This window comes from Cricetulus griseus, chromosome 3 (assembly GCF_003668045.3).
Source record: "Cricetulus griseus strain 17A/GY chromosome 3, alternate assembly CriGri-PICRH-1.0, whole genome shotgun sequence".
Lineage (NCBI taxonomy): Eukaryota > Metazoa > Chordata > Mammalia > Rodentia > Cricetidae > Cricetulus > Cricetulus griseus.
In genome coordinates, this window is record NC_048596.1 from 200,000,483 (window position 1) to 200,017,685 (window position 17,203).

At 46.5% G+C, this 17,203-nt stretch overlaps 1 protein-coding gene across 1 annotated transcript in view; it reads left to right on the top strand.

The window, feature by feature from the left end:
- Positions 1–3,912: 3,912 nt before the first annotated feature.
- The window catches only part of Spire2 (spire type actin nucleation factor 2), a 32,609-nt gene continuing 19,318 nt past the window's right edge, over positions 3,913–17,203 (top strand). The window contains exons 1-3 of the mRNA XM_035441468.1: positions 3,913–4,168; positions 12,104–12,112; positions 12,161–12,204. Coding sequence (XP_035297359.1) covers positions 3,913–4,168; positions 12,104–12,112; positions 12,161–12,204 — 309 coding nt within the window. The remainder of the gene's footprint in view (positions 4,169–12,103; positions 12,113–12,160; positions 12,205–17,203) is intronic.

A 17,203-nucleotide genomic window follows, 5' to 3' on the forward strand; every position in this document is an offset into this window, starting at 1 on the left:
GTCTCTGAGAGGAATATGAATGTCTGGGGCCAGCATTGGGTATGAGAGTTTCCAGGATATATCATTTTTGAATCTTTGAACATCACACTGTGTCAAACTCAATTTAAATGGTATGTATCACAACCATTTCTTCAGTCTCACAGTGTTCAGGCCTCTGGCAAAGTAGTGGATGCTCATATCATCATCCAAGACTGGATGTCAGTTGTGAGGAATAGTTGCAGCAACAACTAGTGACCCACTAGGACAGCATTCCACTCATTTTTGGTCACTGGATTTTCTGAAACAGTTTCAAAATTGGCAAACAGCTTCAACTCTTTTCAGTGGGCATCAAACACGCAAATGCTTTTACCTCCTTCTCACATCTCCGGCCTCACTGACTTTTTCTGTGTGTTTTAACTATTTTTATTTCATGCGTATTGGTGGTTTTGCCTGCATCTGGAGTTACAGACAGTTGTAGCTGCCATGTGGGTGCTCTTCCTCTGGAAGAGCATCCAGTGCTCTTAACCTCTGTGCCATCATCCCAGCCCTGATCTTCTGTGTTTTGAAATATCATGCATCTCAAAGGGTCCTGACTGCTACTCTCTCTGAAGTGTGGATTTTAAGTTCCCTTTCTTCATTTAGACTTCACTCTAGAATCTCCTTGTGTCTTGCGGCAATGTGTGGTCCTAGTCTCTGAATCTTTCTCACTGCCCAGGTTCAGCCTCTGTATCTCCAATCACTAGCCCAGAAACCTTGTGACACCGATTCTCAGAGTCCCTTCCTGTGAACTGTCCTGCATCTGAGCTTGGCTGAGCACAGCCTGGCTCTATCTGTTACCCCAAGAGATTCATAGCTTTTATCACTATTCCAAAAATAAACCTGAACACAAAACCACACTCTCACATTTCAGCTTTTCCTCTTGGACCCTTGATCGCTGGCTCTACCTGGCTGCATAGAATGTGACAAAGGGCACATTCAGGGGCCTTTGAATTCAGGTAACACAAAGCCTGGTTGCTCGCTGCAAACAGTATACTTGGAGTCTCTGGGGAGAAGCCGACCTGAATCTGAAATAGACTTGGATTTGGATGGCAAGGGCCCCAGCACTCTACTTTTGGCAGGTGCCTGGTTCTGCCTGTGTCTAGGTGAATGGATGAGACCTTTGCTCTGAAATTGGCTGTGTGCCTGATTCTCTCTGGCCATGGTGCCAGGAACTTCACCTGTTCTGCCAAGTCATTAGAGGCTCTAGTCTTGCACCCCTGAAATTCATACCATGAAATGGCCTTCAAACTGCAGTCACAGAATACCTGAGAATCCAGCCCTCCCCCTTAGCCATTTGATCTACAGAAACCTAAAATTGGACTTTTCTAGCATCTGTGTCTTTAAAGATGCTCAGATTAACTTCTGGAGATTTTCCATCTGTGGCTGCATAATTATCCACCAATAGTCATTCCCATGTGTTGCTACTACAGTTCCCTCAGAAAATTCCCATTAGTACTTTCAAAGCACAAGCACAGAATATGGCCAAAAGCATATAACCCTAACCCTGTTCCTACCAAGTACCCAAAGCTCTTACCTAGCCTTCCTCCTCTTCTTCATTTTTTGTTTGTTTTGGTTTTTCAATATAGGGTTTCTCTGTGTAGTCCTTGCTGTCCTGGAACACACTCCTGTCAACCAGGCTGGTGTTGAATTCATGGACATTATGGAGATCTACCTGCTTCTGCCTCCCAAGTGCTGGGATCAAAGGTGTGCACCATTAGCACCCAACTCAGGTGCCATTTTAAAGATTTGGGGTTTTTATGTGCATTTTTTTTTGCCTGTACGTATAACAGTTGTGAGCTGCCTTGTGGGTGCTGGGAATTAAACCTGGTCCTTTGGAAGAGCAGCTGGTGCTCTTAACTATTGAGCTATCACTCCAGCCCTCAATGCCACTTTTTAAAACACTTTTTAAAAATTCATTCTTTGTGTCTTTCACATCATATCTTCACATCATGTCTCCAGATCTCACCCATTTCTCCCCAACCCCAGATAAAAAACAAAATAATTTTTTTTTTCTGAGACAGGGTTTCTCTGTGTAGCTTTGGAGCCTATCCTGGCACTTGCTCTGTAGACCAGGCTGGCCTGGAACTCACAGAGATCCATCCACCTCTCTCTGCCTCCTGAGTGCTGGGATTAAAGGTGTGTGCCACCAATGCCTGGCCAAAATAAAATTTAAGAAAGGGAGAATCTCGCCATGGAAGCTGCAGTGTGACACAGTGAGTCACTCAGTAAACCCCTTTATCCATACATTTTTGCATGCAGGTCTTCATCCCTAAGAATCAATGGTTTGGTTCAAGGCCCCTGGTCTCTGCTACACTATCAACACTGGGACATCACTGGGACTCTTCGTAGACATTCCATTGCTGCCCTGTATCTTGGAGATCCTGCATCCCTGAGTCTGCAGGACCAAACTCCACATTCCCCATGCTCCAGGAGATCACAGATGGGATGGATGTTGGGGTAGGCCAACACATAACTGTGGTTCTGTCATCACACACTTGGCATTGTGTGAGTCAGAGGCTTTCCTTAAACTACTCACATACACACACTCCTGCTACTAACATAAATGAGACCCTTTGTGGGAGGTTGCTAGTGCTCCCTTCTGAGGTAGCCCTTGAAGTTTCTGGTGATTAGGGAAGAGGAGATAGAGTTCTAGATTGTCTGCACAATGTATTCTGAACAAAGCAAACTTTCTCTTGTATTTCTTCTTCTTCAGTGTCCTTTGGTCTCATAAGCTTGTGAACTGAGAGAAGAATGTGAAACTTGCCCAGCAATTGACTATAAACACTTTTAGGCAAAATTCATTTGTATCAAGTTTCTTTCCAATGGAAGATTAAGAATCTAGAAGAGATAATCAGCTACCCCCAACCAAGTCTCCTTTAAATGAGGTGAAACTATCTTATGACTATGCTTCCATCCTGGGCTGTCCAGAACCTCTGGGAACCCCATAGTTCAGAGTTTCACTCCAGATTAGGGCAGATCCAGTCCCACCTTTGTACTTCCTAGGTGACTCTAGCCAGTGGCCAGACCTGAGACCATTTGCCTTCTTATCATTTATTTTTTCAGTTGCATTTTCTTGCTCTGTTGTTCTGGACAGCCATAAGTATGGCTGAGATTTCTTTCAACAAAGCTGTGTGCTGTGTTCAGCTTGATACCACGTCTGTGTTTTGTAGTAACTGGCCTAGAATGAAAGCAATACATTCTGGACATGAGGTGTTGTGTTATCGCGGTCACATTGTTTGCCACTAAGACACTAAAGAGTTTAAATGCTGGTGCTTTGTAGCAGAGAAAGGACCATTTATGAAGACCTGAAAGAATGTGTCATCTTCTTGTTGGTCACACTATACTACCTTCTAAGGTCACTTCGCCATCCGGTCTTTCTTCCAGAAAGACCACCACAGGTACTACTTCCTTCAAAGAGCCAGAGCCAGGGGAGTAAGTTTGTGTGTGTGTGTGTGTGTGTGTGTGTGTGTGTGTGTGTGTGTGTGTGTGTGTGTGTGTGTGATCTCAGTCATAGCCAAGGGAGCAAGTTTCTGTGTGTGTGTGTGTGTGTGTGTGTGTGTGTGTGTGTGTGTGATCTCAGTCATGCTCAACGCCCTCCCCTCCCCTCCCCCACCCCCCGCTTCCCCCACGTGTAACAAATCTTAGTTTTCTGTCTGCCCCCTGTGCATCCTCCCTCTCCAGCTGGCCCCCAGCCCTCCTCCTGGCTCGCCCCTCCCTACCCAGTCTTCCCTTCTCACCCGGTGCGGCCCCGCCCTCACCTGCATCTGCTCACGAGGGGCGGGGCCGGAATGACAAAGCACACGGGCGGCGCGGGACCCGCCCCCTCGCTCGGCGGTGCGTCGCCCCGCTGTTATGGAGACCCGCCGCGCGCGCGGGCGGCGATGATGGGCGGCCATGGCCCGGGCGGGCGGCGGAGGCGCAGCAGCTCCCGAACGCGCGGGGGGCGCGGCGCGGCCCGAGCCGTGGGAGCTGTCCCTGGAGGAAGTGCTGAAGGTGTACGAGCAGCCCATCAACGAGGAGCAGGCCTGGGCCGTGTGCTTCCAGGGCTGCCGCGGGCTGCGGGGCGAGCCGGGGGGCGTGCGGCGCATCCGGGACACGGCAGACATCCTCCTGCGCAGGGACGGCTCGGTTGGCGCGCGTCTGGAGCCCGGTAAGGCGCAGTGGAGTGGGTGGGGGTGTGGCCGGGGCGGCGGGCGGGCGGCCGCTGAGGGCACCCGGGCGCCAGGTGACGGAGCCTCGACCTTTCTCTCATCAGCGCAGAGATAGCGCTCTGCGGGACCGAGAAGGCCCCACCCTGCCCTCTGAATCTGGGACTCCTTGTCTTCTCTTCGACCTAGGAGAGCCCTACCATCACACAGCACACACACCATCTAGGGTAATCTTACCAGCAGCCCATTGCTCCTAATGTGCAGGCCAGCCGCCGGTTGGCTGCTCGCGCCAGGGGACGCTTTCCCCAAGGGAGAGGGGCTTTGACTAAAAGCCCGAGTATCTTTTACCCTTAAGTCCTGGAGCGCGGCATTTCAGAGGGCTCTCTCTCTAGCCTGATCTCTCCAAGCTGGGTTTGGGGGAGTCTGTAGCCCTCCAGCCCTTGCTCTAGCAGGGCCTGTGGGTGAATCCTTGTTGTTCCCCACGAAGCTGGCACTCTCCTGGCGATACTGCAGACCTTAAGGTTACTTAGAGATGTGGGTCTTTTTCTCTCTGTGGGGGGTGTGGGGTGCCTTGCTCTGAATCTGTACTGAGCTGATACTGATTTCCTGAATTTAATTGTAAGTTCAAGAAAAGTGTATAATTTGTCATTAAAAAAAAAACAAAACAATCTTAAACATCAATAAGACCCAATGGCTAGCTTTTAAAAGATTCTTGAAGTCTACTTAGGGTGGTGAGTTCAAGCGGCTATTTACTGTTCCTCTTTATTTCTCCCCTTAGAGAATTGTAGTTCTAGTATACAGTATATAGTGATATTACCCTAAAAGTTGATTCTCTGTTGGGAGCACAAAGACAGGCTGTGTGTTTGCTGAATGAAGGCTGGCCTCTCTCCAACCCTGAGAGCTGTGGGCTTGTAGAAATTCCCCCAAGCAGGCATCTGCGGGGGACTAGGAATGATAAGCAAAGCCAAACAGAAGCAATGGACAACAGCTGCTTCTATAACAGGGAGGGCCCATTGTGCACACACAGGAGCCATCACCTCTTTCTCAGGCCTTCTCAGCCTGTACCCAGTTCCTTCCTCCCTCCACACCCCTGCCTGACACTTGCAAGTTGTTAAATTTTGTGCAAAAGCACAGATATATTTCACAGGGAAATAATAAGCACAGCACCCAGGTAGGCTGAGGTTTAATCTTGGCCACATTTGCTCAGAAAGTGGCATAATTTGCCTAAATTGGTACTCAGGCCTGCAGCCTGCCCATGCATGGAGCTTTACTTCTGCAGCTATAGCCTCCTCACAAGACTATTCCTAGACCCATTCCACTACTTACCAAAGAGAATATTACCCAGGATCTGTCTCCCAGCACCGTAGAACAAGACAGGACAGCAGGGAGCTTGCTGTGACGTTAAGACAAGGAAGCTGAGGCTTAGGGTTGTAGGTGGATTGCTGTCATAGTGGTGGGCTGCACTGTGAACAAACCAAGCTGAGCTCCCTGTTGGATCTCTCCAGAGCATCAAAAGGGACAGTAGTAGCCTGTTTTCCAAACCCCAGAGTTGTGTCTGTACTGTCTTATTGTTCTCAGACTGGTAGCGCTTCCTGCTGGGGTCAAAGCTCAGAAAAAGCACTCCATTTGACCTTTGGGGAGAGGAACCTGTCTGTGGCACTGAGGGATCCAATTTCACTTTCTACTCAGCATTATCTTTGGTGTCCGTTGGTTAATAAACCTCATGAAGGTGAATGAGGTTTATGACTTGCTTTTTTTTTTTTTTTTTTCTGGATAGGATCTTGCTATGTTGTTGAGGCTGATATTGAACTATTGAAGTCAATTGATTGTCCCACTCAACCTTACAGCACACCACCAAAGGGGAGCTCTGGCCTGTGGCACATCGGCAGGTGTCCATGTGCCACACCTTTATGTACCTTGGCCAGATTCAGCTTGGGATGCAGTGTCCAGGGTCCATGCAAATGCACCCTTGACACAAATGTGGGTTGCAACCTGAGGAATGCAGTCCTGCAAAAGTCTCCCTGTGTAGGTCTTGATGGCCAGTGCCCGATCCCTGAGTCCTCCCACTCAGAAAAGGGGAAGTAAGGACTTAATGCTGTGGGGTTGTGGCAGGATGCCTGGCCACTCTAGGTGTGGATGTGTGCTGGGTGTGTCTGTGGCTGGGGATGTGTGTGTACAGCTTTTCCAATTTAGTTTCACCTCTGAATTAGGCCTTGAAAGAAGGCATTTTTTTTCAAGTGTTTTTTTCCTTCTGTGATACTGCCTGTGTCCAAGGTTGGCTGTCCCAGAAAACCTCAAGATACATGAAGTCAGGATACTAGCCCACACCTGTGTTTACAAGCTTTCCATTTGTGCTTCTAGAAGGAGATAGTCTTAAGTCTTAAGCAGCCTTGGGGTCCCTGTGTAACTTGCATAGTTCAGATGGTAGTAGGGGTGCAGCCCCAGCCTTGCTGCCATGTTCAAAGCCCTGAACTTCCTCCATCCTCATCTGTTGCCAACCTGGTGTCCACAGAGAATCCTTTCAGTGCCCGACATAGCACAGGTGTGTTCATAATGGGAGTTCTGGTCCCAGAATATAAACCATTTAAACAGATGTGCTATAGTTTCTTCTCTGGTCCTTAACTAATTCTTCACAGGAAATTGGCCTGTAGCTCACAGCTGTCTGTAACACGTTCCAAATGATCTGATGGTCCTGTCCTGGTCTCCTTGGGCACTGCATGTGTGTGGTGAGCTTACATATATGCAGACCAAACACTCGTATATATGAAGTAAAAATAAATAAATCTTTAAATATATATTTATTTATTTTGTGTGTGTACGTGCGTGCACATGCCGTGGCTTTCATATGGAAATCAGAGGACAGCTTGCAGGAGCCAATACTCTCCTTCCACTATATGGACCCTTGGAATTTGAACTCAGGTTGTCAGGCTTGGTGAAAAGTGCCTTTACCCACTGAGCCGTTTTACCATGTCCCACCCCAAAGGAATACAGACTCCCTCTTTCCAACACATTATGTTTATTATGTTTATTTCATTTAACATTTATTACTTGTGTGTGTGTGTGCGCGTGCGTGCGTGCGTGCGTGCGTGCGTGCGTGCATGTGTGTGTGTGTGTGTGTGTGTGTGTGTAAGAGAGAGAGAAGAAAGAGAAATGTCTGTGAGTATGAACATGCACATGCTGTGACACATGAGAATAACTTTCAGGGCTCAGATCCTTCTTTCCACTGTGCTTTTGGGGATGAAACTCAAGTCATTAGGCTTGCAAAACAATCACTTTTACCTACTGAGCCATTTTGCAGAATCTAATTTTGTCAGCTGCATACTCTATCTTCCTGCTAAGACCAGTGGTGAGGTTTCAGTGATGTGCCCAGATGTGTTACCAGTGTCTGGGTACATGCTCTGTCTTCCTTCTGGGACAAGTAGTGAGGTCTTTGTGATGTTCCCAGATGTGTCCCCAGAGGTTGAGTAAGGAAGTGTAGCAGGAGCACTGAAGTCAGGAAGTCAGGCCTATCCATTGTTTGTTGTTTCACACCCCACCCTCACAGTCCCAAAGGTTTGCTCATTGTTAGAGTCATGAGTGCTCAAGGCAGGCCCCAGCATCATGTACTGATGACATGCAAGGCAGGCCTTAGCATCACGATATGGGTCTGATATTAGCACTGCTAATTAGTTTTGAGATATTAGCACTGCTGATATGGGTCACCTTCAGATCTGCCACTAGTGGACTGGGTTCCTGCTGTAGGAAGACACTTCATGGGAGCAGTGTGTGTGTGTGTGTGTGTGTGTGTGTGTGTGTGTGTGCACACGCGAGCGCGCTTAGAGAAGCCTACTGTTCCCACTTAGTCCAGGATGAGCCACCACCCATCTGTGGAAGAGGAAGGACACACCTGTATCCCTTTGCCCTACAGAACTTTGTTTGTTAAACAAGCACAGGACTCTGACTCTGCCTTCCTGTGGGTAGTTCTCTCTCTTGGTTTTCACCAGTTTCCAAGGCTGATGCTTGACCTGGGTCACAACTCAGTTTTACAGTTCATTCCTTGACAATGGAAGCTGCCCACCTGTATGTGTGGCTTACTAAGTGTCAGTCACTGGGTGTGTTTTCACTCAATCTGAAAAAAACCTCTGTGGTGATATCACTTTTATTGTGGGAGGGAATGGCTACCACTCAGTCACGTGGCCTTTGACTCAACAGTCTCTTGGCTGGAGGCTGCACCCTTACCTAGGAGATATGTAGGTGCTGTATTTTCACTTTTCCAAATTTATTTCTTGAGTTTAGCAAATCCACATATTTCAAATTCAGAATGTTTCTTTTTAAATTTTATTTTATATGTATGGGTGTTTCCCTGAATGTATGTATGTGTACATTCCTGATGCCCATGGAAGCCAGAAGAGGACATTGAATCCCCTGGTACTGGAGTTACAGATGGTTGTGAGCTATCCTAAGTGTGCTGGAAATGGAATGAGTCTTCTACAAGAGCAGCCAGTACTAAAATTCAGAAAGTTTAAAGGGAAGACCTTGAAGGAGCCCTGTGTCACTGTCTGGATGCCCTTTCCTCCTCACAGGCTGCCAAGAATGTGAGGGTTTCCTGCACATGCCAGCACTCAGGCATGTGTACTTCCTCCTAAATTCAGCTGCTCTGTTTTTTTTTCCTTGAGTGGGAACCTTGAATCAACTCAACACACAAAAGACATCTTACTGGGTTGTTTGTTTGAAGCAGGGTCTTTCTTTCTGTGTTACCCAAATTGACCTTAAGCTTGGAATCTTACTGTCTCATCCTCCCAGATCTGGTTTCAAGTAAATTTCTTAATCTGCCACCCTTCCTGACCACCTTGTTCTTTTTAGTGATAGCTAATGTCCTTGGTGTGGATGCCCTGTGTGTCTGCCTTTAGTGGGCACGAATGCATTTTTGGTGTAGAATAGATTCAGCACTGAGTGTTCTTGTAGGTGTTGTGATGCAGAAGGTGAGAGTGTATAACTTTGCTGGACTTGGCAGGTTGCCCTGTGAGGGTTGAGGCCAGTTCCCTTGTCCACCAGGAACTGTGTATGCTGTGTCTTCATTGCACACGCTCCTCAACTGTATTCTGGCTGTAGAGGGACTTCTGAGCACTGTCTTAAAAAAGGCTCTGCTTTTTAGCTCTCATTCACTCTCTGAATACTCTCAGAAGTCTAGACTTGGGGTGGGGAATGTCTTGTGTAGGAAAAAGCCTTCCTAAGATGTATAAAGTCCCCTATAGCTGAGTGAAGAGGGGTTATATCATGTAGGGTGGATAGCTAACCCCGCTTCTGTCCTTAAACCCAAAAAGGAGTCCGAGTCAGGTGGTCCTTCCATTCCACTGTACCACTGCATGACTGGGCACTCCACATCCATCCAGTATTGTACCTGAGGAAGTGTCTCTGCATCTGTTACCTCACTTCTTCCTTGAGATGATACCATGAGTTAGGCAGGAAGGTGCCATTTCTGTCCCGTGGGTGCCAGAGTGATGTCAGACACTTGCCCCATAACCGTTGACTGGTCAGAACCTGACTTCAGACTCTAGGAGGACAGCTGGCTCCCTGGAGGCAAATGGTGGCTCCAGCTGCCAAGCTCCTCCTCCCACCATTGGTGGCAGTGCACCTTCCCTGGAAGCTCACTGTGGAGGAGGGGCTGGGGCTGTATATCTACCTCTTACTTCCATGACACAGGGTCATTTCTGGGAAAACTCCCTAGCCCCTGATTTCTCCTCTGTTTGCTGTTTTAACCAGAGAATCTGGGATGGCTATGCTCTTCTCAGGGCCAGGATCCCTTCTTGGGGAAATGGGCACTAAGCTGAGTCTGAGTCCTTAGCAGAAATGATGTTGATAGAAACTTGGGTGTCCACTTCCAGCTCCACCTCGACATAGTATTTCAGACATAATGGCAACTCCTATCATTCATCATCTGTGTGTTTCAAGTGAAATTCTTCATATGTAGAGAAGACATCTTGGAAGCTGGGTGTCCTGGCACACACTTATAGTCTCAGCACTCAGCACAGTGCTGAAGCTGTCACTAACATATGTTAGCTTTGTGTTATCTCTGGCCTGGCCTCTAGCTGTGTGGTGGTCACTGTCATCACAGAATCTCACAAAGTCAGAGCTTGCTCATTAAAACCCAAGGTTTCCCTGGCATAGTGGTATGTACCTGTAATCCCAGCACTCAAGAAACCAAGGCAGGAGGATTATGATGACTTTGATCTAGACAGTAATATTTTATCTCAAAAACAGCAATAACCAAACTCTCTTAATCTTTTCCACTTGAAGCATAATTAGATCTATAAACAATTTTGACACCTCTCTTGTTAACACTGATGATTTAAGCATTAAAAATATTCTTCTCATGGACTAGGAGTGTAGCTCAATTGATATAGTACTTATATAGCAAGGAGGCCCTGGGTTCAGTCACTACCACCTAAACTGGGTGTGGTAGAGTACTCCCCAATACTAGGGAGATAGAAGCAAGAGGGTCAGAAGTTGAAGGTCCTTCTCAGCCAGCCTAAAAAATTGTCTTTTAAAAAATTCCGACCAGAAAGCCAGGCAGTGGTGGCACACACCTTTAGTACCAGCATTTGGGAAGCAGAGGCAGGCAGATCTCTGTGATTTCAAGGGCAGCCTGGTCTACAGTGTGAGTTCCAGGACAGGCTTTCAACACCCTGTCTTGAGTCCCCCCCCCCAAAAAAAAAATCTGACTAGAAAGCCGCTCAGAGCTGAAGACCAGGACTGACTGTGTGCCCAGAACTGACTAACCGTCTACCAGCCTGCCTTTCCTTCATGACTTCCTGACTCAGAGCACTGGCCTTTTCCAGGAAGTACCCTTATTCTTGCTCAAATTTCCTTTCATCTTTTTAATGTCTGAATCCAGTCACAGCTACAAAGTTTTGTTAAACATCCAAAGTGGGCTGGGGACAGAGTCCCAAGGATCACAAATCCTCCGACAGCATGTCTTTGAACTCACTTTCTTTATGGCCTCACTGATGTTGGAGAATGGATTGTTTTCCATTATTTTAATGGATCTCACAGTCTCTATCTTTGGCAATCTTCCTGGTTCTTGATGCAATTTGAACATATTTGTGGAGTTAGCAGATTTTATGGTTTGTTATTTTTTTATGTCTCTCTTCATCCTAGAACTTGACGAAGCTGTAGTTCATATCATTACATGGTTCTACCCTTATACATGATTAAAGGAGGCCTGAGGAAGGGGAGCAGTTGGAAGCGGGGAGTTGCTGGTAGCACAGATTCTAAGATCTCTGGCCTGCCTCACTGAGCCACCACCACTTACCAGCTATGATGCCTTGGAATCAGACTTCACCCTTTGTCTTTGGCTTCTCATCTGTGAAATGGGTACCAGAGCTATCCACCTCTCGGACTGTAGCTGACTCACTTCTTGACGTTTACTAGTGATGTGTTTAGTAAATAAAATGCAGAGCCAGCTTCCACCTGCCCATCAACCCAGGGACTCCTTCTTTGAGAGGTGCCGTTGGAAAAACCCAAACCAAGGGGCCACCTCAGAAGTGGATTAATTTACCCATTGGGCCACGGTTTCTTATCTTCTTGTTGTGTTCTGGCTTGCAGGACCTTGGTTGTAGGGAAGTGGTATACCCATTTCAGATGATGGGTCTTCCCTGCAGTGACAACTGAGAAGTCCCCTCTTTCAGAATCTGGACATACACACAGTTTTGCTGACTGTCCTTCATCCCTGACTTTCTCCTCTGAGCTGTTGCTATGCACCAGGGGTTGTCTGAGAGCAGGGTCCACATCACTTGTGCTCTGTAGCCTGGATCCTGCACATAGCTACTTTAGTCTAGGCCTTGGGGTTTCTGTTCAAGGGGCCAGGTATCTTAGCCTGTTGTGAGCTTTCTGGTGTCCCTTTGGAGGTGTGCTGTGTGTTTTAGGGAGGGTGGAGCAGAGGGAGAAAGAATGAGCAGAATTGTCTGGTGGGGTCTTGGGGTTTCCAACGTAATCTTAACTGTTTTCTCTTACAGAACCTACAACCATGGTGGTGCCGCCAGCCAGCTCAGAAGCCCAGGTATTGAAAAGCAATTTTAGATTACCTGTTATATAATAAAATTTATCTGTTGTGCTGGTTAGGTTTTTGTCAACTTGACATAAGCTAGAGTCATCTGAGAGGAGGGAACCTCAACTGAGAAAATGACTCCATAAGATTGGTCTGTAGGCAAGTTTGTGAGACATTCTCTTGGTGATTGATGGGGGGTTGGCAGTGCAGCCCATTGTGGGTGGTGCCATCCCTAGGCAGGTGGTCCTGGATGGTGTAAGAAAGCAGGCTGAGCAAGCTATGAGGAGCAGACCACCCAGTAAGCGGCACTGCTCTATGGGCTCTGCTTCAGTTCCTGCTTCCAAGTTCCTGCCTTGAGCTCCTTCCTTCAGTAATGGGGGTTACAACCTGAGATTTGTGAACTGAAATAAATCTTTTCTTCAATTGTTTTTGGTTGTGGCGTTTTGTCACAGCAACGGAAGACTAACTAACACAATCCTTTGGGTGAGGGAAGACACTGATAAAAACACCTGAAGGTCTTTTTTTTTTTTTTTTTTTTTTTTGGCTTTTCGAGAGAGGGTTTCTCTGTGTAGCTTTGGAGCCTATCCTGGCACTTGCTCTGGAGATCAGGCTGGCCTCGAACTCACTAAGATCTGCCTGCCTCTGTCTCCCGAGTGCTGGGATTAAAGGCATGTACCACCAACACCTGATAAAAAAACACCTGAAGGCCTTAACTGAACGTGTAAATGAAGCTCTTCACCGGGGACAGGCAAGTGAAGAGCCTAGAGTGGTCACAGCCCTGGATACTGATCCCACTCCTATACCACGGGAACAAGGGAGACAGCACTGCTGACCTCACTCTGGCCCACCGGAAAGTGATGTGATCTGCAAGGTAGGCTTCTCATGGCATGGAGTTTAGGGCAGATGAGAAACCAACCAATGACCAATGCCTAGAACCCAAGCCTCCATTGTCTTGAGGTAATGGTCTGAATTTGATGTTTATTTCTGTTGTTTTTGTCTAGCCAGCACTGGCCTCAACTTAACCATGTAGCTGAGGCTAGGTGAGACTTTGAACTCCTGATCCTCCTGCCTCAGTCTCCCAAGTAATGCTGGGGTTACAAGCATGAGCTACTATGTTAGGCTTTCCACTGCCTTAAAAAAAGGGGAGGGGGAGCTGGAGAGATGGCTCAGCAGTTGAGATGCCTGCTCTTCCAGAGGTCCTGAGTTCAATTCCCAGCAACCACATGGTGGCTCACAACCATCTGTAATGAGATCTGGTGCCCTCTTCTGGCCTGCAGTTATTCATGTAGGCAGAACACTGTACATATAATAAATAAATAAATCTTAAAAAAAAAAGGAAGAAAAAACAAAAAAAGAACCACAGAGGCTGAGGCAGGATGAACACATGGTCTTAAGAGACTGAGGGCAACTACCCCCCACACACCACTTCAAAATTAAAATAAACAATGACTACCACTACCACCCCCAGGGAAGTAAAGAACAAACAAACAAACAAACAAACAAAAAAAGATGTATTTATTTATTATGTATACAGTGTTCTGCCTGCACACCAGAAGAGGGCATCAGATCTCATTATAGATGGTTGTGAGCCACCATGTGGTTGCTGGGAATTAAACTCAGGACCTCTGGAAGAGCAGTCAGTGCTCTTAACCTCTGAGCTATCTCTCCAGCCCCTTCCACTGCCTTTTTGCTTTATTTATTTCAGTTTTTTGTTGTTGTTTTTTCAATAAGTGATACACCTATTTCTTCTACTTGTTTCCCAAAAGGCAATGAAGAGTGGAAACTACTTGTATCCTAGGATGAGAAGGGACCCTTGGGAACAGAAAAGAGCAGCATCTGAGCAGAAAACAGAGCTAGAGAGAGGAATTCCAGGACATGTTGCCTGCTCTGATGTTTTCTTTCTTTGAAATGGGGCCTTTCACTGCCTTTTCAAAGCATAATTTTAATATAATAATAATTTATAGGGTTGGATGCAATGGTACATACCTGTAGTTCCAGCTACTTGGACAACTGAAGATTTGAAGAAAAATAAAGAAGAGATATGGAGGAAGGAAGGGAGGGAGGGAGGAAAGAAACCTCTGCATTTATGTATGTATTTATCATGGTAGCATTCCAATGGAGAAGAGGTGGTCACAGACCAAAGGGACTCCGTCATGTGCTGTCACTGCTTCTACGGCTACTGCTGCTTCCTCTTCCTTCCCTATCTAGATCTTGCCTCAAGAAGAAAAATATCGTATTTCCTTACATTTTGTTATTTATCTATCTGGACTTTTTTTTTTGAGATAGGGTCTCTATACCATGTCTTGGTTGTTCTAGAATTCAGTATGCAGACCAAATTGGCCTTGAACTCAAAGAGATCCATATGCTTCTGCCTCCTAAGTGCTGGGATTAAAGACATGTGCCAGTACAGCTGGCTGGCACTAAATCTTACCACCACAATTCTTAATGCCAGGGACTAGATACCCTCGCTACCCTGGAATGCTGTCACCTAAGCAACACTGCTAAATGTCACTAAGGAACTGTGAAGATGGTATTTTTTATATAGGTAGCTGGAAATAGGGGGAAGAACAACTGTATTTCTAAGACATCTGCATTGTCGTGTGGCTGCCAGTTATCTGTATTCACAGCTGTATAGTATCCCAGATAGTTTATTTCTCTGAGTCCAGGTCTGCTGGCCTGGGAAATCAGCTGATCCGTGTCCAGAGTTCATAGAGGTGAAAATACTACCTACTACCTAAAGGATGCCTAGTATTACACGCCATAAAAATACTTGTAAAAGCTTTGAATGAAGGGAGTCTCATACAGATTGTTCTCAGAGGCCCACATGTTAACCTGAAAGCTCTATCCCCAGGAAATAGGGTGAGGGAGCCACTCAAAATCTAAGCTTCATTCTGGCTACTGGGTTTCATGAACTGCCTATGCTGCCCCTCTAATTGCAGTCAGATTCCAGGCTGATGGCCTTGCTTGAACTTGAAAGTTGGAGGTCCTGAGACTGGCCTGCTGCCCAGGCTTTTCCTAATGGAAAGAATTCTTTGTGTTCCAGAGAAAGTTTCCAGTGAGTTGGGGACAGAAAAGCTTTTTACCAAAGAAGCCATCAGATAAGAGGCTTGGCTGAAGTTAACCCTTCCCTTTGCTTGTTGCTAGTGTAGGCCAGCACTTGGGAAAACAAGAGTGTCCTGGATGGATTGGGTTACCTTTCTGCAGTGTGCATTGGGATGGGTAGGAGAGCTTTCTGCTTGCTTCTCAGTCTGTCTTCCTCCATGGAGTCATGTGGTTTCCATTGGGGACCCTGCCACACAACTGAGCATCACAGAGCTATGAGATCATGTACCACCTTGCTCTAACCTGGCATCTACCTCTACAGCAGATGAATTTACTGTGGGACCTGTCCATGTTTCTGTCCCTTTTACCTTGCTAGCTTTCCCTTTCCATTGTCATACTCAAGAATGGTCCTGAGATAGTCTCTGGAGTCCCTAATTTCCCAGGGCATTATCTGGCTGCTGGCCAAAGCCCTGCTGTTTGCTACCTGTCAAGTGTGACCAGCCACTAGATGTTAGTGCCATGCCCTCTTACTCTGCATTCATAGGTGTGCCTTGGGAACAGTCTATGACTTTTAACTTGCTTGAAGTAGAGATAAAACTAGGGTGAGGACAGTCCCAAGGGTGGGCAGGGGCTTTGATCCATTGTGATTTTACTTCCACTAGTCTTCTTGAGTCAAGGGTTACCTTCCCCAGGCCTGTGGGGAAGATGTCCCTGTAGGACCCAGAGACCTTATCCCTTGTTTGACCCTAGTGTCTTTGGCCTGTTATTGCTCTGCCTTCCTCAGGCTCTGGTTTCCTGAATACCTTGTTAGCCATAAATGAGTGAAGAGGCCATTGGGGCAAGGTGGTACCAGAGAGTGGACAGTCTCTGATGAAGCTATGGCTCCATCTGCTACAGCAATGTCTTCTCACCCTAGCAATGTAACAGAAAATTTAGAGCATAGCACAGGCAGACCCAACTCCAAGGTCTAGCTTGGCGATCTTCTAGCTGTGATGAAGTAGCCTAACATCTCCATGCCTCTGTCCTCTGGGTTTTTGTTGTTGTTGTTTGTTTTGTTTTTCTGAGACAAGGTTTCTCTATATAACTGTCCTGGCTGAACTCATTCTGTAGACCAGGCTGACCTTGAATTCAGAGATCTGCCTGCGTCTGCCTCCTGAGTGCTAGGAATAAAGGTGTGCACCACCACTGCCTGGCTCCTCTGTCCCTCTGTACATGAGATGGGAGGTTGTGTTGTTGAGGTCAAGTAGAATGAGTTTTGCATAGGTTTAGCATAGTGTCTACATAGTAGAGCTGCTATTTTGTATGTATGTGCCTTTGGTTGTCTTTTCTTTCTTCTTAGCAAATATTTTATGTATACAAGATTTATTTATTTATTATTTTGCTTGCATGTATGTCTATGTACCATGTGCATACCTGGTGCCTGAGGATGTCATAAGAGGGTGTTAGATCCTCTGTAACGCAGTTATGGAAAGTTGTGAGCCACCATGCAGGTACTGGCAATTGAACTCAGGTCCTCTGGAAGAGTACCCAGTGCTCTTAACCACAGAACCTATTTCTCCAGCCCCAGATAGTCTGTTCAAAGAAGGAAAATATGAAAACCATTCATTTAGTAGTATTGGGGATTGATCCTCGAGTCTTGCATGTGCTAGGCAATATCTCCAGCCTCAGTTTATCTTTTTATTTTTGAGAGGAATTTCACTAAATTTCCCAGGCTGGCCTCAGACTTACTCTGTAGTCCAGTCTTAAACTCATAGTCTTCCTGCCTCTGTCTCCTGAGTAGCCAGGACTAACAAGCTGTGTCACCAAGTCCTGCCTGTAAGCCTTATATTTACAGTTATTTGTTTTGAGACTTTCTTTTTTGATTTTTTATTAATTTATTTATATATGAGTACCCTAACGGAATGTACTCCCTTATTCCAGAAGAGGGCATCAGCTCCCAGTATAGATGGTTGTGAGCTACCATGTGATT